At 41.0% G+C, this 24,682-nt stretch overlaps 1 protein-coding gene across 1 annotated transcript in view; it reads left to right on the top strand.

Moving 5' to 3' along the window:
• grid2 (glutamate receptor, ionotropic, delta 2) overlaps positions 1 to 24,040 on the top strand; it is a 631,726-nt gene extending 607,686 nt beyond the window's left edge. The window contains 2 exon segments of the mRNA XM_034691895.1: positions 9,821 to 10,061; positions 20,906 to 24,040. Of these exon segments, the coding sequence (XP_034547786.1) occupies positions 9,821 to 10,061; positions 20,906 to 21,358 (694 nt within the window). The 3' untranslated portion in view covers positions 21,359 to 24,040.
• The last annotated feature ends 642 nt before the right edge of the window (positions 24,041 to 24,682 follow it).

The raw sequence follows: 24,682 nt of genomic DNA, 5'->3' as shown, positions 1-24,682 counted from the left end.
TTGAAAACTTTGTTGACAAAGTGTATGACATTGAACCCCAAGAGTGCTAATTGGAACGATTAAGCTTGGAAAACTTTACTTGTGGGACCTGGGACTCATGGGTGAATGACCTCTGTTACCCCATTCCTTGAGCTATAACACAGAAACACAGTATTCATTGAAAGGGCAAGATGGCGGCTGGTTGGCTATCCCTGGTGCTTTACAGAAGGTTGATATTGTGTTTGAACATTGGCCTTGCTTGTTGCCTTGTAACATTTACATTTTTTCACATTTTGCTTACGGTGTATGATATGTGTTTTCTTTGTATGCAATCTGTTTTTCCATATCTCATGAGGAGTGTGGGTTGGGTTAGAATATATAGAGAATATATATGTGGATAGTGCTTCAGTTTGAAGCTAACTCCTTTAGTTTCTGGACTGACCAAAGTATTGATTTGTATGATAAACACTTAAAGGGTCAGACGTGAGTGATGAAGCAAAGAGTCTTTGCTTTGACTTGCTCGTGTTTGTTGTACTCGATGGAGAGTGGAAAAGGAGTTTGCTTTGCCTCTCGTTTGTGCACTGATTGTTTCAGTGACGAAGAATACTTTAAACAGTGTCCTGGGATATGGCACGTTTGGGTTGTATGTGTTGCAACTTGGTCACTGGCTAAGGTGATGCCCAACAGTTTTGTTAACATATCACATTTGGTATAACCTTGTTTGAGTCTTTTTTCTGGTTTAAGGTCACTTATTTAACTTAGTTGAATTATTTTTTGTTGTTTTAAACATCAGAAACTAAACCACTGCAACTTAAATAGACTTTAGACAACGCTTCTTTCCCCCAGAATTAGTAAGTAATGGCTAAGCATCTCCCCTTGCATCCCCACCAAGCCCACATTTTGATACACACACAGTTTACTTTGTTAAAGATTGCATTTGCCATAAATAAGAAACATTACCATGGTGAAGATTTGTATATTGTAGTTTTTCCCTGCTTTCATATTCTACAGCCAGTGTTGCAGAACTTGTACTCAGACCACTATTTTTTGAAAATATCAGGATGCCAAGGAAGTCCAACAGCATGTATATAACTCCCGTTCCCCTTTAATTTGCACACAGCTTTAGAAAACCAGCAAATTTCCTCAGTGTCCAGCCAGGTTGTGCACACTGTGGCTATGAGATAGAGGCCAGCATTTTCTCTCTGCTGCTGAAACGAGGCAGTGAAAATAGCCAGTGAACGGCTGGGAAGGTCACTGGAGGGACTTCTCTGGTCTATGCTTTTTATATTTAGTATAAACTGAAATATGCCCCACTACTTTTGGAATCGTATTTTTGGACACCTGCAGGCTGTTGTTGAATAAACAGACCTTTCAGATGTTGTGTCGATGTGTAGCTGTGAGTCAGTTTGCCTCAGTCTCAGCTTCTATTTGTTTTTTTATTTTTTTCACTGAGACGGGGAAGAATCAGTCGCAGGTGCACTTCACTGACTGGATCGATGCCTCTGAGCCACTGTGCTCCTCACTAAGACTCGGTCAGTGCTTGCAAATGCGTTAAACTGATTTGGACTGATAAACTAAAAGGCTGCAGCAGGGGTTCAGTTTGTAGCGGATCCTGTTCCTCTTTGTGATATATTCTTGGCAGGTTTGGCTTGTTCCTTGACACAGGTCAAGTAGCAAATATAACAGGATTTCATGTGAATAAACTGATGTTTTATTGATTGCCCACCATCTAGAAATAGGATTCAGCAGACCCTTAGCTCATAGTGATTCAGCATCAAATGACACTTCAGAGAATTGTGTGTGATGTGATTACCTGTAGCCATCTTTGAAAACGTGCACATGTTTTATTGCACAAATAAAAATCAGGCCTTTTTGGGGATTTTCTTGTTCTCTCTCTGCAGCATTTCAACTTTCCTGACCCTCCAGTCATGAAAACCACAGGGAAACTTCTATTCAAACCTTCTTTTTTTAACTTCTTGATAGAACATTATCTTCCATCATGTTCTCCAGTGAGGGTAACACAAGTGAGAGAGCCAGAGACCGCTGATCTTGCATGCTTTGTGGAAAGCTAGCAGCTGAGCTGTCAATCCAGTGTTCAATTTAATTTAAGGAGCTGACAACCAAGAGTCATCTCAGAGCAACACATTTCAACAAACTCATTTGAGCAGAGCACTTCTGTCTCTCAGCTCTCCCATCTCCCATCTCTTCTGCTCACTCATCTCATCCTTTTTGTCTATTCTTCTCTCTGTGCAGCAGATCTCTTCTCTCCTGTCTCTACTGCTATGTGACCTGAGCTCTTCTTCTCTCTGTTGCATGATTCTCATGTCAGTCATACATCCATCCAGACCACCCTGCTTTTCTCACTCTATTTTTCCATTTTACTCTCAAACACACTCGCATCTCTTCTCCTTTTCTTTGTGTTCCTTCTCCACCTCTAACCTCCCTGCATCTTCCACTTTTCTGTCATCAACCTATAATTGTGTGTGATGAAGAGGTGAGGGGAGAGTAAGACAAATTTCTACAATGACATATTGCACAGTTATCCTCTTATGGCAGTGTGTGCCATGATGACAGGCTGTCCCTGGACACCTTAAAGAGACAGTCTTGTGTGACATGTCGAGTATGAACAGTTTCAACATGGACTGTGTAAAAACAGACAACATGACAGCTCTCCAAGAGTGAAGTCAAAACTTGGAGATCTCCATCACTGACTGGCTGTAGTATGGATGATAGTAGTCAAATGTCACCTCCTGCTTACTAAATGCTAAATTGTGAAGTTGGCTACATTTTGTATGGACTGCTTTCACCCAAAAGGAGTGGGGCTGCCAGCTAAGGCAAAGTACCTAAATGGGTTGCTCTTATTAAAAAGTCATATTACCCTCATCCTCCATGTTAACAGATAGGAGAAGGCTTGTAAGTGTAGTTTTGATAAGTAATTCCTAAGTAATTGATAACTGATTTGGATTTTGATTTAATTTGGTTACCTCAGGTTGGACCATGCCAAACTGATGACTCTTTGCTCTTTTATAGGGAAGTTAAATGGGTGTGTTTTGGTTAGCAGAATACATAAAACTTTGCCTCCAAATATGCAAAATGTCAGCGCCCGTCACAGTGGAATTATGGCTTCACCTTTGTACAAGAGGAGGTGGAGACAACCCATCCATCTCTTTTTTAACAGACATGGGTTTGAAATTGTCCTTGGTCATCTGACCCACACCCCTCTGCATTTTAACTAGCTAATACTGCAGTAAAACATCAGCAGCGGCACAGGACATAACCTAAGTTTATTGGGGCCTTATGGACAAGCATGAGGAAGACTGCAGAATCTTCACATTTTTGTGGAGTTGCAGAGCATTTAAAGCCACAATAAGTGAGGTTTTTATAGTCCCATATCGCAGAAATAGCCATAATAGATCTAGAAAGGGGATGATAAGGGAGCTGATCAATACCAACGACTCAACGATCAGTTTGCCTGGTGCCGAGATAACACGCTTTCAAAACTCACTTTGGAGTCTCTGTTTAGAGCAGCCTGTCATCTGTTTGAGTTAGAAACGATCCCCGTACACCAGCAGTGGTGCAGCAACACAGTGTGAAATCTCTTAACAGTCCATTTTCACTCCAGTAGGGATATAATTTATAACATTAGGGGCTGCTCATTAAACCTGTTACAAATAGATGCTGCTGTCAAGTGAAGTCAAATGAACTCCTAAAAGCCCTTTTAGGTGATACAAGACACAAACAGTAAGTCCTTGTATTTCATGTTCAAACATGATGCATTGTTGTTTGTTTTGAAATTATTATGCAGTTTAAAAGTCTTTAAAGAGATGAAAAAACATTTTTAAAAGGAAAGGCATTAAAATCACTTAATGGCATGCACATGCTTGTATTTGTATACTTGTAAGGACCCTTTGAAATATTTTCCTGCCCCTTTCCCCTTACCTTTAACCATCAGAACCACGTGCCACCCAGCAGCATCAGCTCTAACCTTAACCAAAACCAAATTATTTTCCTCACCAAAAATTCAAGTCTGTGAAACAACCCTTTGGAAAATGAGGGCCAAACCAAATGTCCTAATTTTAAAGGTCCAAGGTTCCAATTGGTCCAAATGTACCTGCTTGTACAAGAGCACAAGTGTGTGTTTCTCCATATAAAAGACAGACACCAAATACAACAGCATAATTTTTTGGTGCCCACATCTTTCCCATTATGTATCCTCTCATGTGCTCTGCTAAATAAGTGTAACATTCTTCATATGAATTCTTGTAACCATGCTGTTTCTCCCCCTCTCCCTCACTATTTGACACCAGTACAATGTCACACTATGATTAGCAGCATTCCTTCATCTGTCACATCTTCCTTTCTCCCTTTTCCTCTCAGTCGTCCTTCCTTCTATATCCAGATCACCCTGTCATTATTTCTTCATTCAGCTGGAGTCAACTAATAATGTGCGATCATCCCACCATCAAGGCTGCTTCCGTAGAGTTGCCATGGTAACATCTAGTCCACACGGTAACGGCTACTGCAGAGAAAACGGAGAGATGGAGCACGCACACAAAGACTCAGACACACACAGCAGTGTACAACAGTCCCCCCCCCAACCACATGGGCAAAGCTCTGCTCATTTGCTTTAACAGCCTGTGGGAGTTAGAGTCGTTACAGATCTCCCCAGTCAAAGTCAACGATCTTAAAGAAAGGTGATAACTCATCCACACACAGTGAGAGTGCATGAAGCTGCACACACTCAGAAAGACACACCTACCATATAATACAGTAATACACTGTCACAAAGTCTAACACATGAATTCCTGAAAAGTTCCAAGATAACTTCAGGAAATTCAAGTCCAGAAAAAGCATGCAGGCGGAGGAGGAGTCTTCAACAATAGCTACTGTCTCTTGGTTAATATCACTCTAATGTATGAGAATGTTTCAGTAATGTAGAAAACAGTATACAGACAACCAAAGTGAACAGCTGAGTACAAAAGTCTGGAAGTCTCCACCTCCACCTGTTGTACAAAAGTGAAGCCAAGATGCCCCAGCAGGGTGCAGAAAAACAAGGTAAAAGTCAGCTTAAAGTTGGATGACCTGATGCAGATGGGACAGACTCTAACTACATTGTCCTGCTGTTATGCACACACATGACAGCTGGCTCACACAGAAAAGGTCATAACAGCCTGACGGACAGAAATGACACTTGTTCTATAATTACTCCACCTGTCATATTTCACTCCCCTCATGCATGCTGACTCTTGCACCGAAACCCTCATCTGTACATTTCAGTCATGTAATTGCATGTTATTATTCAGATGACACGAATACAGCTACCCCTGTGTGATATATTGCAGGACATGACACTAATCCATGCACCGTACCTACTCCTCAGACTGCTCTGATGTATGTCGGAGGCTATTTTTAGTGATTAAAGTGATCTATTTCCTGATACCTCAGGCAGCCGTGTGCTGACTGATGACGCCTGGAGCAAAAAAACACTAACAGCTCCTGAAGGAAAGTTAAAAAATAAAAAACATAGCAACACATCTAAGTGTACACATTCTCACTTTGATATTCTACACATTCAGACTGAAATTATGGCTGAAAAAGTTGAGGAAGACTGTGCAGGGAAACACACTGCTGTATGAAAATAAATGAGATGTCAGTTTCCTCCCTTGCTTTTTCACCAACTCCATCAAACTCGAAGTAATGTAGTGGATCTTTCATAAGGACGTGAAATCTGAGGCACACACATTTTAATTAGCTTCTCGAAGCACTCATTATGTCAGTTTGTCATTGTTTCAGAGCAGACAGTGCATCGCTGACTTGTAGTGTATATTTTAAAGCGTAAATAGGCCATGCATGCTCATATTTCTAACTATTTCACTATATGTTTGCGCATGCGTGTGTGCACAGGGAAATGTATCTTTTTAGAGCATGTGTTTTTGAGGAAGGAGATATTTCCTTTGGTAAGATAGGGACAGACAAATAAGAGATCCAGACAGATGGTGAGCTGCAGGAAACCTTTGACTCAAACTGTGTTTTTTCAGGAGGCTCTCAGTGTCCTTTTAATCCTACCTGCCAGACAGGGAATAGAGATAGATTAAGTACTGTGTGTGTGTGTGTGTGTGTGTGTGTGTGTGTGTGTGTGTGTGTGTGTGTGTGTGTGTGTGTGTGTGTGTGTGTGTGTGTGTGTGTGTGTGTGTGTGTGTGTGTGTGTGTGTGTGTGTGTGTGTGTTTTAAATGGTAAGCTCAAAAAGTTTTCCCTAGTAGTTCCCCTTGGTTAGCAAAGATCTCTTCGAGGCTTGTTCCTACAGTATTTTACATGGGTGAAGCCTTCCTTAGCGCACTCATAATATGATAATCTGCTAGGTGATCAAGCTCACTCAACTGATACATTAAAGCATTAAAACAAGAATTACACAGACAAGCTCATATAACTTTAATGAGTTCGTATGTGTAGATTGCTGTAATATTGAAAAGGGCCCTGTTGTGTTGCATGTAAACATCTTCCCCTTCACGTTTGATTTGCACCATCTGTCCAAACTCAGGCGGCTCCTCTAGTATGTTGATGTTAGAAAAACATAGCAGCTAGCATCACATAATATTACCAGCCTTGCCATCATTTCTATCCTCTTCCCTGCATAGTCCCCACTATTATAAAGTCAAATCAGTGTTTTTTTTAGCCTGTTTGTGCACAGGATTAGAGCAGCTTAACCCCGTTGAGATAAATGTAAGGTAAATGTGAATGCAGCTATTATGTGTGTGTGTTCTTGTGAGTGCCTGTCAGCATTAGCGTTTGATTCAAGGGTCTATCTGGGAAGCAGCTTTTGCATAACTCTGATAGACCAATTAGTACAGAATGATAGATGATGAGCTCCATGGGCAGACAGGGTCGTAATAGAGGCGAGAGAGGAAGCACTCTGTCCTGAATTTCAAATCTGTTCTGCTCTGTCCTCCATCAAAGTTACATACAGTTTAGTCATATTCTACTTCCTCTGATCAAAGCCTCCTTTTGAGATTTTTTTTTCTCCTTTTGTTTTGATCTGTTTGATCTTTGATCAAGTTTGAGAGTAAGCCTTTTAGCTATTCTTTGTTGTTTTATCTGGCATCCTTTTTGATTGTTTAGAATAGGAGAGGAGAATTCTGGCATTTAGCAAGTCTTAGAATTAATATTTCAAAATGAAATTGAAAATTGATTTGGAGCTTTAAAGATACGATCTGTCATCTCGACACTTGAATAAAGTGGGGTTTTCTACTTGATTCCAGTAGTCAGGTTGCATCACTGTTTCAGTCTGTAAGCCAAGAAATGTTCATTACCTTTTCCACTGTTTATTTGCTTTCCCTCAAAGGTCAGCTGTAAACATCTTCTGTACAATTTTTGTCACAGAGGCGTTTACCGAACACAGTGATTGTGTTCACAGTTGTTAAAGTAGACGAAATAACAAAATACCACTGCTTATTGCCTTAAGTGACACACAAAAACCTGCGCAAGATGACATTTGCGACATGGGAGAACAGCCAACGCACAAGCGGAGAGAACAGACGGCAACTCCAGACATAAAGCGTGCCTTCTTCTTCTGATAGACATGAAAAGACATCAACTTTGAAAAGAAATCTTTAGACGTTGGCTCAACTCCAAGCAAGAAATCAGAAGAATTCTTGACGAAACATACAGTAGCTTGGCTTCTTTGAAAGGTGGGATAGCTTATTCCCATCTCATTAGCCTTCTTGTAATATTTCTTTTTCTGAAGCTGTCTGCCAGACTGCCGGCTTGTTTGTTTTGGTGAGCGTACGTGTGTGGAGCATCTGTTGTCAAAGTGGCTGAGATAAAGGTCACTTCCGTATGAAAGGCACCACACTTCTCTTAGCTTGTTTTGGCTTTCATTTTTCTGTTATAGTGTCATCAGAAAGGGTGCTGTTTTGCTCTCAATCAAACACAGATTCAGAACAGGCACCTTATCTTAGCCTCTTGCATATACACAGTGTTTGCTGCATGCAACAGTGTGTTATCAGTGAGTTAGTGCCTTTTCTCTTCTGGCAATCAGCAATCTACTGTTGCTCTGGATAGGTGCTAAGGGTGGTCAAGCATGGAGCGTTTTTTGAAGCACAAGTGGTAGACAGTATAATAACACAGTCCAAAAAGTAACTTGTTTGAAAAGAAATGGAGCAGGGCCCACAGCACTACTACAAAGGCAAAGAAGCAGCATTGGTGTGTGATGAGGGATTTCTTCATGTTCTGAGTACGTCTGCTTCATGCCAGTGGAGAAATAATAAATAACCAGGGCGCACAACTAGGCCAGTGCTGCCTCTATCCCAACAATGTTGCAAATCAGTTCGATTTCATTTCTTTTCAGTCAATATTGTGTATCATCCACACAAAGTCTTATCTAATCTTGGCGATAATCTGCAGTGATCTGAGCCAGACAATCCCACAATCAAGCCCACAGTTGGTGGACATGAAGTCTTATTAGAATGACTGTTGGTGGATTTGCTGTTCAAATTAGTTTTTCTCTGTCTCTCTTTTCTTCAGTTTTTTTTTTTTTTTTTCCTTTTTTTTTATTTCCAGCCACAACGGGCATTTTAACCAAGTAGTCCCCCAAGCCACACCAGGAAGTGTTCAAAAGGATCCCTAAATGAAAGTGATGTTCTTGTATAGCAACATGTTCAGCTTGTTTGGCTGATTTACATCAAAATGAGTCAATGTTTTTCTGGCTATTGTGGATCAAATTAATTATGTAAACCGTCTACCGGGCTCATTTGCATTTCTTGATTGATTTCGGTCTGTTTTGTATATTCCGCATGAGCAAAACTGAAGATGAGGGATGGGCACTGTCATTCATGTCAGCATGCTGTCATTGAAATTGCAGTGAGGCGTTGGCCCCCAGGAAGTTCTGTACATAATTGTAAACATCTGTCTCTATGTATACACATATGAATCTTATTTATGTTTGCTTGGACATGCATGCAGTCAAGTTGTGGCAGTCAATGTGGTTGATGTGTTTTTCTGTGGTTTATTTTTTTTATCTATTTTTGTGTATTAGTATGTCTTCCCCTGAGAGCGACATTAAAGAATAAGAATACAGACCTACACATTTCCATATGGCTGATTCCCCTTGTCTTTTCTTTTCCCTGTGCCCTTTCTCCTCCCTTCCACACCACCTGTTAAATATCAAGCCGAATGCTAACAGTACGCCTCTGTATGCCTGTCTGTCTGCGTGTGTGCAGCTCTCCTCCAAACCAAAACGAACGACCCAGTTAAATAATAAGCTGAAGGCTAACAGAGGGACCCCATCAACCTCTGAGCTGTATCCTCTCTGAAGCCATCAATCGTGGGACTCTAAAGCTAGGCTGCATAATGACATTGTGGCAGTGTACTTGCGCTATGCTGCAAAACATATTAATGTTACCCATAATGAGTTTGACAGCCCAATATGGTTGTCAGGCATCAGGGAGGAGTTTCACTGGCAAACACTGCCCTCAAATGGGAGAGAGGGTACATAGCAGCTGCAGCAAAAAGCTGCAGTGCTGTCAGGTTTTGTGCACATAATTCTTCCTGGTTATTTTAGAGGGCTTTGATTCTACAGTCATTGCGAAAGCACTCAGACATCAATTATTCAACCGCAGAACTCTGCTGATTATTGATAATGTTGTCTCTCTCTTGAAAAGTGCTGGATTGTTGTTCATTCATGGATCTATGTGCAACATGTTTGTTTACTTCTGTATGTTTTAACCTCCTTTAAGTTACAGAAAAATAAGCTTCTGAAACAGCTGAGAAAACGCATATGTCTGATTATTTTGCTGCTAAAATGACTTTCTGCTGACATTTCTGTATCTCCTGCCTCTATCCCAGAATCTTGGAGCTCCAGCAGAATGGGGACATGGACATACTGAAATTAAAGTGGTGGCCAAAGGACAGCCCTTGTGATCTCTACGGCTCAGTCCAGACACGACAGCGCGGCAGCGCCCTGGATATCCATAGCTTCGCAGGCGTTTTCTGCGTCCTCGCAGCCGGGGTGGTGCTGGCCTGCCTCATTGCCATGGTGGAGAGCTGGTGGTCCAGAAGGAAGGGATCCAGGGTCCCCTCCAAGGAGGTATGGGGAGGGATGAGTGACTAACAGGAGGTGCATAGAGGGGTACAGGGCTTACAAGAGATCACAAAAAGAAAGAAAGGAAAGAAAAAAAGGGATAAACAATGGTGACAAAATGATGCCAGGATGGATGATGGGTTTAGTTTCAGGTCTAGCCAAGGGGAAAAGGGTGCAGACTGCTCTCAAAAAGCAAAAATGCTTTAGAGGGAGAGATGTGAGCTTTCTCTCTCTGCTAAAGAGTGACACTGCCAGCGTCTGATACCTTAGAAAACCTTCTGTGCTCACAATGCCGCTTCCTCTGAACTTAATTTGCACACAAGCAACATCAGCAGTACTACCCAACTTAAAAGCACAGGATGTTTTGTTACTAAGCCTTTGCACATTGTGTCAAAAAGAATCCCCAAGGTGCTATATTCAATCTCCAGTGATATAACTGGCATCGATACTGCAGTCTTTTTTTCACATACAAATCTATGGGTGTAAAGGGAAGGGAAAGAAAAGCCAAACAGCTCTGTCATTGACTGTGTAGCACTATGCCATGTCATGTTATTAAACCTAATTCTTTGCATACTCTCAGGTTAACCATTAGCGTTCTGACAATTTTCTCACAGTTTCCTCATAAACCATTAGCTGATCTAAGGCGCTGCCATTAGATATATTTAACCAAAACCACAGTGTAGCTTTAAATGGCTTTGTGATACAAGTTCTCACATTGTGCACTCTTATTTGGAGCATTGAGGACCTACAATTGAGCTGATGTAGCTGCATGTCTTCATAGTTACATATTCAATCCCCTAAGAACATGTTGTACCCACAAAATCCTCATGCCTTGCAACTTCAAAATGCAAATCACAAGATCCTCCATAAGGATATTTCGATAGCTGTATATGATATTTAAGCTTCTAAAATGAGTAATGGATTCAGTTATCTACTGCTGCTGATTTTTGATTTTGATTTCTTCATTAATTTGAAAACAGGCAAAAGCATCAGTGTTGATGAGGTAATCTGACACCTATTTTTCTGAAATGCTTTGGAGGAATGAGGACACTGGCAACATCAAATCAAAATGCAAAAACAGCCTCAGGGTCTGTTGGAAGAGCTGCAGTGTGCCTTGACCAAACACTGACTCACAGTATTAAACATGGATATATTTATACCAGCATTCTCTCCAAGAACAGCAGCAACACTCCACCTAGCAAATTAGCAGCAGCCTCCTGTGAAATATCCAATCAGCCTATGTGCGGTTGATCACCTCAGCAGGGATATCATTTGAGACAATCAAAGTGACTATGGCAACATCCTCCTTTAGTAGAAACCCTGCTGACTGTTCTGTTCTCTCTACCGTAAAGAAGAAAGGAAACAACTTCAAAGGAAACCCAGAATGACAGCATGAGTGTTTGCTTTTTTATGAATGCATTTTAATTACAAAAGTCCAGGCCCCTAAAACAGAGTGCCAGCCTTTCATCCAACGTCTCTATTCCAGGAGCTGTTTTTATTCCAAAAGGATCAGACAAGAATTAAACTTCCAAATCATCTCACACCGTCACCTCCCCTGCCCACTGCTATGTTTACCAAAATTCAGAGGGAGCAAGTGTTCAACTCAATAATTTTAATCCAAACTGTGAAATTGGGGCAAAGTGTTGAAAATTTGGTATGCAAAACATGCCACTGATGAACTGAGAGAAATGTAATTACGTGTGAAATAATATTTTCTCTTTTGGTTTAGAGTCAATTATTTATGTGTTGGTAACAAATTAGACTGAGGCATGAAGCAGCACAGATTAATTTTAGCAGAAAATGTTTTTGCCATCAGGTAAATTACTTGAGCTTCAAGAAATTGCCTTTTCCCTTCCAAAGGGGGTTAGATGAAATCAGGATAACGTTTGCTTATGGATTATGACTGATTTATTGTAGTATCCCAACAGAGCTTTCATTTGCTAGTCCTTAGAAATATAAACCAGTGTACTGGCAGTCAGAAATGGATGTTTCAGAGATTCATCACTATCATTATTGCCTTGATATCAACCTGGGCCTTAATGGAGGTACATAAAAAAAAAGATGTCTGCCTGTCTGAGTGAACATCTCTGCGTGACTCCAACTACCATAAACCAGTAATAGAAGCCTGTCCCATCTCCTTAATCTTTGGTGTCATGCTAATTTAAAGTTCCACCAAGAATAAATTAGAAAAGATGACAAAAAGATGGGAATGAAATTGCGACTATGCCCAGGATGATTTAGTGTCAGATCAGGTTACTTTTCATGATAAAAAGGCCGATAACACCAATCATCTGGAAAGTAATTTAGAGAAAAGTTTCTACATTCAATTTCTGTGAACTACTGGTTCCAAATGATTAAACGAGCGGCTCCTGGTCAAACACCTCTCCGTCATTACACATTACTGCATCTCTACATCACTGTAATTTCTAGCTTTGGGAGGTTATTATTTACCTGCCCTGAGGGATCAAAATGAAGCCACTTGAGTGGCTGTAATGCTGTTTGACAAAAAGATTGAAACATATGAATGAATACTATAAACAAGTTGAAATGAGTGTGTTATTGCAGTCATAAGGTGGTTTGTGACTTGACTTTCTAATATCACTAAGTGTGCACAACCTCATTTAAACTACTTGCAGTTTCACACAGCTTTGTTCACTGCAGGCCAAATACACCACCTGCAACTGTTCCAACTGATCAACAGAGGCAAATGATTTCTTGTCTTATCACTTTTCATTTGGGCCTCTAGCTCATTGATTTGTTTCACTGTTTGTATTGACTAACACTCTGTAGATTCCTCTTTCGTCTTTACAAGATGAGTTCATTTAAAGCAAGGCCTTCTGATGATATGATGCGATTTCTCGAATACACAAGCAGGCGCTATTAAGTCACAGAAAGACTCATCTCAACTCAGTCATTTTCCCATGTGCAGGAGCAAAGTGCTCAACAGCCGGTTAAACACAGTTCAAATGCTTATGCCTAATTTAGCTTCCTTTATACTGCAATAACTTGATACTACACCGTTTGATTTATTGGGTAAATAAAGTTACATATATTAAATATTTACTCTGTGTGCTACCACCCATCACGTTTAGATCTTTAAGTATCGAACCAAAACAGACATTGAATACCACTAGGGAAATTCACAGTCTAGGCTTTAAATTATAAAAAATGCAGATGTTAATTCTGGAGCCCAGTTAGGTGAAACCATGTTGCTCCACTTTAAACAAGTTATCAAAGGGATAGATTGCATTGCGATGTGATGGGCTACAAACAAAACCATAGGATTCAATTTTGGTATTGTCCGCCATAACTGCCCAAAACGTTGTATTATGTATAAGGAAGTATTTCAGTCACTTACTGAATAAAAATAAATCTGACATTGCTACCCCTTGATATAGCAACTCATGCAACATTGGCATCCAACTGACTGCCATTATCCTTTACTCCGTATGTTTTTTGATCAAGCATCACCTCAGCACACATGCCATATACCCCCCACCTCTAGCCCCCTGCTCAGTTACCAGCTTTAATCTGTCATTCAGAACAGTAGTCATGTTCACGGCCGAGCAGCCACAAAGACACCAAGCCTTTAGCTCAAACCAAAGTCATGTTAAGCACGGTGTGATTCAGCTGCAACACACACAAACACACACGCCCCCCTACTGCCATCTTCATTAGCCCCAAAGAGCAGCCGGTGGAATCAGCCCCTGACTGAGCTCAGGAGTTGAGAAGCAGTTGTGAAGGGGAGGGACAGCAGGGATGTGAACGGTGATAGTCTTTGATTCTCTTTGTAGATCCCTTTCAAGGTTCTGCGTTTCAAGACATCAGGCGCTAATTGTTTTGTGAAAAAGATTACTTTTAAAGTCAGATATTAATAGCAGAATTCTTTCTCTACATGGGAATCCATCTAGTAATTCAAATGTATAGGTCCATATTATTAGTAATAATATTGTTCTATATACATCTTTACTCAGCTAAAACAAAGAGATATGAAGTTTCAGGTGACTTGTTCCTTATTTCTTTAGAGAAGGGAGTAAGATTGTATTTAAAAACAACTTTAAAAAAACATTGGGGTAGCTGTGAGATAGAATCAATGGGGTATCCAAGTTAAGTACAAACTACTAGCCCTTCAGTGCTTCCATGGTGAAGATGCAGTAGGCTCAGTCAGCCATGCTTGTTTTTGATAGTTGACCCCAGACGTGTAATGACAGCACAGGCTTATTGATTGCCACTGGTACTGGTCAAGGTTTGCTCTGAGTGGCCACTGAACCTCAAAGGGCTGGTAAGCTTCAGACAAAGAACATGTCGGATCATCAATCAAAAATCATTGCCGGCACCCCCCTACACCTACTCTCTCCAACTGCGGAGGCCATATCCGACAGTTTATGTAACTTTGTGGATCCAGCAGACCGACAAGCATGCCCACTTCACTCAGCCAATTTCTAGTTGTGTGGAGGTGAGAATGTAGGCAGGATAAACATGTCTCTCAAAAGCTCTCTATTTTCAGTCTCTATGCAACTACTGTCTTTTTTTCCCATTGAAACAACAAGAATGCAGGGAGATGCACTGTGCGTGGTTATCACTATTTCTCACCAATCTCTTTGACAGGAAAACTTTCACACTGCCTTCAAGTGTGATGAAAATTGTTTCCCTTTTAAAAAGTACCTTAAAGCCTTTCGACTCACAACTTGGGTCTTAAGCTACCGCTTAAGACCAGATCCCATATCATCACTCAAAAGTTTTATATATGGTTATTATGTCCTATTTCCTCTCAAAATAACCCTGTCATATTATGTGAAAAAAATTAAGAACACCACACTCTGATCTCATATCGCCATCTGTGCAGAATTTTTCCGAATGGGCGACCAGCTGCAAAGATGGCTGCTGAGACGAGAGCAGCCGAGAGTCAAGCTGGGACCACTGCAGCATGTCCTGACTCAACGGAGGAGGGGAGACAAATTTAAGTCAACTTCAAAGCAGCTAATGAGATAAATTGCATATGTTGCAGTTTATCGACCGGGGAAAACTCAGTGCAATTTGGCCTTAGTCATGGCCAATGGAGTAAGTCTAGAGTGTTTAATGTCACCCAACTTCCTTAAGTTAAATTAATAAAGTGAAGCAAACCATAAAGCTTGTAATTAACTCCAGTAGACGCCTTGCTCTCTGTCAGTTTAAATGAAGAACTCGTTGGCCTCCGTCTCGCTGTCACGCTGAATGTTAACACAACTTGAGAGAATCTCACCAAGCAAAGGACAAACAGCTGCCTGCATGTTTTTTCAAGTTTCACATAAAATAGGAAAGCCTTGTGACCTGCTCTTTATGAGTGGGCTTAGACAACTTGGCGTAATAAGATAGACTGGCACAGGGAGTATGAATTTAGAGTGCAGACTTGGCATGAAGTCTCTGCTTCTATTGCCCTCACTCTGATGCTGTGAGTTACTGTCCAGAAAGACATATAAAAACCTACTGTGTAAAGAATTCAAGCTAATACCAACCACATAGTGATTAACAAAGTTCCTACAGCATTATTTTGCATTTTCATGATGGACTCTTTCAACCCGCATATTGCTTGTAAAAATCTATTAAACCATGGTGTTTCAAAGAACATGATTCATATGATGGAACTCTCACTTTGACCTGATGTGAAAAATGCATACTCAAGTGCAGTTTAATCATTGTGAATATTTTTTTAGTTTCATCTTTGACATATGGTTATGAAGAGAGGGTAGTAGATTATTTATTCAAAAGCACACTGACATACACTGACATTAAAATCAAAAGGCCCACCTTATTTAGAGATTACTAAAATCTCCCTCAATGTCCTCTCCTAGGGTAACACACACTAATTAGTTCACACCCTCACATGCATGCAGACATATCATCACCCACTTATATTTACTGAAGCCTGCCTCCTCCATCATGTACAGCTTGTTTCAATACAACGAATGCTCAAACTTTGTGTCACATATACCATACCATGAAACTCATTTAAACAAGATATACATCTGTTCAGTTTGTTTCAAACGTAATTCATGAGCCCTGGTGGTTTTCAGTTTGTGTTCTTCCCTAACTTCACGCTTAATGACACTTCAGATGGACTTAAGATCAGCAATCCTTGGACGACTCATTCATTTGTCAGATTGAATGGCCAAAAAAACATCCAAAACTGCCACACAAGTCCACACATGCTTCCTGCATACATGAAAATCCAACCCGCTGTTCAAACTCCAATACTTCTCAGCTGTGTTTGTGTCTCTGTGTTTCTTATACATACTAAAACATGCATAACCACATACTGTACATGTCTGTACATGCCTTTACATTCATACTGTATGCTGTGATGCTTTGGTCACTGCGTTTGACTGTGGGCTCAGTGGCTGTTTGTGTTTGTGCTCTGGCTCTGTGTTGTGTGTTGTGCAATGGCTGACATTGTTGTCTGTGAGCTTGCTGCTCCATGTAAACAGTTTGCTTCAAAGATTTTTATACCGAGCTTACTCTCTCTCACAAACACAAAAACACACATTCTGACAGAGTTGACTGAAGTGGGTCACAAATGATGAAGAATGCATTGTGATGGAGTACATTTGACAAGGACATGCACCCAAAATAAGAATGGGGTTGTATAACAGTACCTGCAAGTCATCCCTTCCCTCTTGGGATTCTTGATAGTTCAAACGTTAGATAAATAATGAACAACAGCAGTGCACTCCAGTTCATATTTCCTGGATATATTTCCTATAATAACACAAAAACATGCATTCTACCCACATATTTGAACACAAGTTGTCTTCACCTGTATTGCTACTCTTACTGCACTCAAAAGCATCTGAACTAATTTTGGGTTGGTGCAAGGGTATATTTAAAACCGAAGTACAAAATCCAAATTTTGACATCTTTCTTAGTTTCGCAAGGTGTTGCAGACAAGTTTCTGAGGACTGTTTCTTTCTCAATATGGTTTCTGCATTGCTTTACTCTTTTCGGGCCTTTGTATGTTGTTCCGGAGGTTTGCATGAAAGAGTTCTGTCATTGCCACCAATAGCAACACTAAAATTCAGAACTGAAAGCAGCTATGGTGCTTACAGTGCTAACATTGGAAATTAGCTGCATTTGTCACTGTCAGAACTCTTCCATAATGATAGCATCTGTGGTTTTGACCATGTCTGATATTTCACATAATCAATGTAGATTTAGATTGAGAAGAGCAGTCATTTCCCTGTGTATCCTTTTTGTTTGGTACACCTAAAACAGATGACCTTTTACTTAAAAAGTTTATAGTTTGGATGGGGATTGCTGCTCTACTTGCTCTAACTCTATATAATGATCTGTGTCCCTGTGGCTCAAAGCTCTCATATTGCCTTTTTGTTTTGTTTCTGTAGATAAGTACTCTGTGTTGAGGGGTGTAGCGGGCGAGGGGGAGAGAGGGAGAGAGCAATTCAAAATGCCATTTAAACATCTCCCCTTTCCAGGTATATAATGTCTGTGTGAATGTCTCTCTGAGGACACGACACAGAACGACCTGCTTAACTGTGTGTGCTGACTGACTGCCATGTCTTTCTTCTCGCTCACCCCCCACCCGTCTGTCTCTCCAATTGACTTCTCTCTCCTCCACCCAACCATCCTCCCATCTGCCTGATCTTGTCTGTCGCTCATCCCTCCTCTGTCTGCTGTTTGTCTGCCTGGGTGTCTGCCTGTATTTGGCTTCTTTAATTATTTACTTACTTGTTTTGGCTTGTTCTTATCTTCCCACTCAACTTGCATGCACACAAACACAAAACACACATTTATATGAATTACTCCACACCACCCTGCCATCTCTCTCTCTCTCTCTCTCTCTCTCTCTCTCTCTCTCTATCTCTCTCTCTCTCTCTCTCTCTCTCTCTCTCTCTCTCTCTCTCTCTCTGTCTCTCTCTCTGTCTCTCTCTGTCTCTCTGTCTCTCTGTCTCTGTCACTCTCCTCCTGTCCCCTCTGCGTGCACACACCCACCTGCACATCACATACTCACACCAGACACAGGCAGATGGCCCATCTGCCAGGCAAGCTGCTGATCCGTGCCCTCACAGCTCCAACGAGCACCCTCTTGCCCTGGGCGGTCAGACTCAGAACCAGAACCCCATCACCGTCAACGCCACTGCCCCCACCGCCACCCATTACCAGCCCCCAGCATGTTGCGACATTCCCTGCGCCCTGATTGTGCAGCACTCCTACGAACCCACCAACCCCTCCGAGCTGACCCCCAAAATGAGAATGACCACCTTCACCACCTCACCTCCCACCCCAAGGTTATACATACAATAGAGGATAAAAATTAATCATTGGTTAGTAATGCTTGAAGACAGATGTTGTTTTACATGTGAAGGTATATCAATGATAATGTATGAAGAGAAGTTATGGATATGTAAGGGCAGGGTTTAAACTTTGATGTTCAAAGTTACACTAGAGCTCTCTGCTGGACAAGGAAAGTACCTCTTTGAAAAACATTTATTATACTGGCATATTGCCAGCTGACTCTGTGTGCAATGAAACCATTCTGCCATTAGAGGGCGATGTCTCTCCATCAAGAGGCAACCAGAGCATTATCTTTGACCTGCTTGTCAAAATGTTTTTGCTCTAAGCTATACATGCAGGTAAGACTCTGCATTTAAGTGTCTATTTAATGTAACTCAGAGATTTTTATAAGACCTTATATTACAAAATAAAGCCAAAAACCATTGTGTGGTCTGAACTTGGCTTTGTTGTCCAAAATGAAGCCTTTGTATTTATTACACAACAAATCAGAGATGTAGATTTTAGATACATTTCAGACTTTTTAGATGTATTTATGTCTGTTAATATAGATTAAATGTGTGTGGACTTTTCTTCTGTAATATTACAGTAAGCCTTAACAGTAAGGAAAGCAAAAAAGAAAGGACAACATTATAACATCCCTTCACAGTAATAAAAAAAGGACCCAGGTCCCGCCTTTCTTCCCCCACAAAAATATTCCACTCCTCCCTGCCTCTGTGCCTCAGTTACCCGTAAGTCTCCTTTCACGGACAGCAGACTGATCATTTGTGATTCACTGTTCTCTTTCACCTTCTTTCATTTATCTGACACCAACTCTTCCCTTTGGAAACCCCCTCCTCCAAACTTCAGTGTGTGTATGATAGTGTCACGGCAAACAATAGCGTCCCCTCGTCCTCCCCACCCTCCCACTGTACCTCCCTTAGATGGCAACCAGGGGGCACCAGTGTTGGTCCCCTCAGCCCGTGAGCTACACAAAGTAGGTCCAGAGCCCCCTCCAGACCCCCCAGACCCGAAGGACACGGTCAGTAAGTTTGTTTATACCCCCTAGTAATGTGACTCCCTCCCTCACAAAACCCCTGTTGGACTTCTCCCAATCAATATCTCCGTAAAATGTGAACACCGCACACTTCCCATCACCTACCCGAGACTCTTCTTACCTTCACTAAAAATGGAAAAGCACATCGTCTTGTGTGTGTAGACACTGCATTAATCTAGGTTTTGGAAAAAGACCCTTGTAACACCTGCCACATAAGCCCTCTCTTCTCTATATATCCTCACCTCTGTCATTGCAAACTCAGACCCCTTGCACCACTGTCAAACCTTCCTTATGCAGTAAAAGCATGAAACACCTCCCACTGAGTGTCACCATCCTTTAGACTATATGGATAAGTTATTATATGTGACTAAAGTTCTAAGTTTCATTTGACTTGTAAGTTAAGTTATAGTTTAAGTTAGAAATGTATGTGCCTTTTCTTAAGTTGGAGTTGTTTCGATTGTTAAGGCTGATGAGTTTAATTAGCTACTCTCTATGTTTCTATTTATGATGAATAAACCTTAGTAGATATTTTTTTGTGACGGGAACATATTCACTTGAAAAAGAGATGTCAATCTCAATGTGAATTGTATGGCCTGGTGGCCAAAGTGCAACACAAGTGACAAGCAGCAGTAAAGTGTGATAAAATCCCATTTAAGTCATAGCTTATTGTTTGAATAGACTGTAGAACAATTTACAGCCCTGGAATCACAGAGCACACAGCATGATGGTGGTGTGATTAGTGTGTATTCCACTCCCTATAAGACCTTAAGAAGTGTGTATATGTTTCTCTCTTTCAATATCCTGACCGCAGCTCAGAGTGTGCTTCTTTATCCTTCCCTCCATTTTCCCTCCTTTCTTCTCACCCTCCCTGCTTCCTGTCATATCCATGTTTACCTGTAACCACCAACATTTATTTATTGCTTTGTTTGTTAACTTTTATTGCTCCAATGCTTCACTTTTGGAATTACTTTAATGTCATTTTCCATTGCATTCACATTTTTGGCAAAATGCTTGTCCTCATCATTTAATCATCTGCATTGTCCAATGTCCTCCTCTGGCTCTCACTGCTTTTCTTATTATCCATTTATTCTGGTCGGATGGATAACATCCTTGTTGCGGAATACAAATAAACCTCATTTTTATCCACTTCCTCTTCTTCAAACTAAAACCTCTCTGCACGTACACACTGTTCTCTCTATTTCCTTACTCCTCTATTTGCACAACCGTCACTCCTTCTTTCCTTACCCTTCCTTTCCTTTATCCAACTTTCCTCCCATCTTTCCATCCTCCCCTTTTACTCATCTCTTTGTTGTTTCCTGATTATCCCCTTTTCTATTTCCATCATTCCATCTGTAAATATTGTCCCTGGATCTTCTTCAAATTCCATTCCTCCTTAATCCTTCTTTCCACCATCATCCTTTCCACCTCATATTCTTTCTGGTTGTCTTCCTTTCCCCATTAACTTCTCTTTCCTTTAAACATTTATCATCACCACTTCCTCTTCTCCTTCCCCCACCCTCCGCACCTGCAGGACGATAAGGAGATCGACCTGGAACACCTACACCGCCGGGTTAACAGCCTGTGCACCGAGGATGAAAGCCCCCACAAGCAGTTCTCCACCTCTTCCGTCGATTTAACGCCCCTCGACATGGACGCGCTGCCTGCCGCACGCCAGGCACTTGAGCAGATCAGCGACTTCCGCAACACCCACATCACCACCACCACCTTCATCCCTGAGCAGATCCAGACCCTCAGCCGCAGCCTCTCTGCCAAAGCTGCCGCCGGGTTTTCCGCTGGTTTCGGTAGCGGCGGCGGCCTGCAGGACCACCGGACTGGCGGGGTGGGTCCTTTCAGGCAGAGGGCCCCCAACGGTGGCTTCTTCCGCAGCCCCATTAAAACAATGTCCTCCATCCCCTACCAGCCCACAGGTCCAGGACCCAACTTTGGATATGGCAATGATCCAGACAGGGGCACCTCTATATGAGGAGCTGAAGAGGATACGGTTGGTTCAGGAGGGAGAGGAGGAGGTAGAGCAGGGGATGGAGGGTGGAGGCTAGGAGGCGAGGGTCAGTCATGGGATGATAGAACAAATAAGCTGAGCTAAAAAGTCAGAAGATAGAGATCCGTGTACATAGGAATCTTTATGTTTTTTCGGTTTTTGCTTGGTTGTTTCCATTTTTAACGTGGAGAGAACGGAGGAGGTGGAGATCTGTTTGGGCGTTCCTTATCCCCCTGCAAACCATGCCAGTGAGGTGCAAAAAGGGAAGAGGGACGGCGGGGCTTGAATCTTTGCTTTATTGTTGTTGTGCTTGTGATTGTTTGTTGGATTATTTTGGGGGATACGTGTGAAAGGGGATCTTTTTTATTGTTTCTGTTGTGTGATATGGGGACTGCCTCATAAATCGAAGATGACCCGACTATATCTTTCTAAACCCAGCCTTGGAGGGTTGAGTTTATACTTCTCCTACCACAGGAAACACTCCCTGTGAGCTCCAGGGCTGCCATTGGTGGAGGACTGGTGGTGTCTTTAGCCATGAAACAACTCAAAGGGGCTCACACTATTAAGCAATTACGGGGCGAGTTATTTTAAGAAGAAATATATAACATTAGTTTGTGTAGCCCTGGGAATACACTCAGAAGCCCCTTGTAGTTTTGCGAAGGCCCCATCTCAGTGAATTCTGGAAGATTCCACGTTTTACTCTGCCTTTTCACTTTGTGGGAGTCCATACTGACTTTCTCTTCACAGTCACCTGGGGTTCTAAATGTGTATTCATCTCCAAAATGGTGTCTGTACTGTGGCCTGACTGGACTCAAGACTTTCCAGCTGAACACATGCTGACACCATCATGGTGCACTGGTCTGGAAACCACTGAATTGCCATGACAGTGCAACATTATGACACTGCATAATCACCACTTTGGTGTGCTGATCTGAGAACTTTTTTCTGCCATTTTGGTGCATCAGCCTGAAACTGTTTTCTCCAGTTTGATGCACATTAAAGACTCTTTGTCAGTCCCACTGCACTGTACCAGTGCCCACAGACCTGTAAGTGATTGTATGTAGATCTGACCTTTTTCTTTCTCACCTGTACTGTGCTCTCTGCTTTTCAACTCAAGGTGAGATCCTCTTATCGGACTCTCAGAGGGATATCAAAAAGGGAAGATACAAAAAAACAAGGGAAAAAAACATAAAAGACAAGCTGAAAGACTTCAAAAAGCTTATGCTTATTATATGTCTTTTATTGAATTTTTTTTTTGAAAAAAAAATAGATTTTAATGCGTGGAATGTGTTTTGGTCAGGAAGTACAAAAAATAACATTGTTCTGAGCTGTCTACTTGTTTTATTTTTTTCTCTGCAAACTTTGAAAAACTGCTTAATGAGTGCTGTAGTCTCTAGTTTTGCATCATGAAGTCATTTTAATTTTGATTTTTTTTTCTTTGTTTTGCTTAATTTAGTGTTGCCATGACCTGGGTGTTTTGAAGAGAAAAGCTCAATCTGGGAGGTCATGTTGGAGGTCATGAATCAGGATCAAGTGGTGAAATGGAGTTCATTTTGTGTTGAGGAGAAGCCATTGCAACTGCATCTTCAGTACAGGCCTTATATGTCAACTAGCTAGCTGTACCCTCCCCAACATCCAGCTAACCTATAATACCACCGCGTACTGGAAACATTTCAGAGCAGCGGATTGGTTGTTGTGCTTCAGTGTAATCAGAATGTCACCAAGAGACAACGGCCATCTGAACCCCATGGCTGCCTTTTATGCGATGAGTCTGAAATATCCTTTTATTTCATATCTGTAATGTTAAGGGTACTGTTTATATAACTTGTTTTTTTAAAGTGCCAATTAATTAAATGAGACCATTAAGGTGCATTTTGGGGTGGGTGCAGGGAAGGGTCCATCAAGAGCATTAAAAGGAATATTTTGTGGATTGGGGGGTAAAATGGAACCAAATCTTTTTCACTAACACTGTATTAATAATTGATAATGTTAGTTGTTTAGATCAAGTTTTCAGTTTGTTATCTTTAAGAACTAAAACTGCAAAATGTTGTGCGTAGAGAACTCAGTCAAGCCACAGTGTTTTGAAGCAAAGCATTCTTAGGCATTCTTTTCTTATATTAGGCTACAGTATGGCTATTGAATGACAAATAGGACACAGACATTTAAAAGGTTTTATTTAGTATAAATGAAAGAGACATTATAAAAATGTATATTTTACATGTTGATGCTATTTTTGTTTAACAAAAAGAAAAGAGTATATCATGACGAGCTTTAGTGTTGAGTTTAGCAGCCACATTACTGCATTTGGTTTCCCTTTATCTGCCCATGGTCGACATTAACACATCAAAACACAAACTCAGCTTTTCTCATATCATCTTGAGTTCATTTTATGATTTGCTGGCTAAATAACAAAAAGCAGCAAGTTGATGAAAAAGAAAGCATGCACAAACTTGCTCCTGCGCTATCTGTTAACATTTTTAATTTCATACATAGAACTACAGGATTTACTTGATAATTTTCAAAAATTTATGATGTACAGTATTTAATATAGGCCTATTTTGTTGTATGTGTTGCATATTATTCAAAAACTGAACAAACTGGGGCCTCTGTTACAAGTGGCAAAGCTTTCTGTGTATAATTTGTCTAATAAACAGGTTTTCTACAGTGGGATGGTATCTGTTGTTTTTGCAAGTTTAGACAGCCTTTTATGAAAGATAGGAAAATCAAGAAGCTTTATGTTTATACTTATATTTATCAGATTTGTGAATGCTCAAAATTCTTCGTTCACTCTCAACATCTGTGAGCTCCCAGACACTCAGTCATTTTGACATTGTTTGTCAATCATAGGTGACACATTCTGAAAACGTTTCCTTTTAATACCTGTAGACTAACATTTTTCTTTTCCAGTAAAAAAAAAAAACTTTTTACTTAGACTGTTGTTTTCAGACTCTAAGGATGGTCGTCCTTTCCAGCTGAAGTGGACACTCAATCTCTGCAAGTCACCTCTTACTGGTAAGTTGACCCAGGTCAGTACTCAGCTGTGAAGGTTTACAGGTTTTATCCTGATTAACTACTCAAAAATAAAATATATGTTGTGTGTTTATTCAAAATATCTCAATCAAAATCAAGATTTCACAGTTGAACATGAAGTAATGAAGCCCCTTGCCTACGGGGTGTTGGCTTTGATGTTGGTGCAGTTTTGATCTTTCAACTGATGTGCAAGAATGACGACAATTAATTGATTGACACAGCTAGAGTGTCAGTTGTAGATTAGGAAACATGAATCTCTTGTAGTATAACATTCTTAAA

The sequence above is a fragment of the Notolabrus celidotus genome, chromosome 9 (assembly GCF_009762535.1).
Source record: "Notolabrus celidotus isolate fNotCel1 chromosome 9, fNotCel1.pri, whole genome shotgun sequence".
Classification (NCBI taxonomy): domain Eukaryota; kingdom Metazoa; phylum Chordata; class Actinopteri; order Labriformes; family Labridae; genus Notolabrus; species Notolabrus celidotus.
Note: the sequence above shows the minus strand (reverse complement) of the source record. Positions and strands in the feature narration are given on the sequence as shown.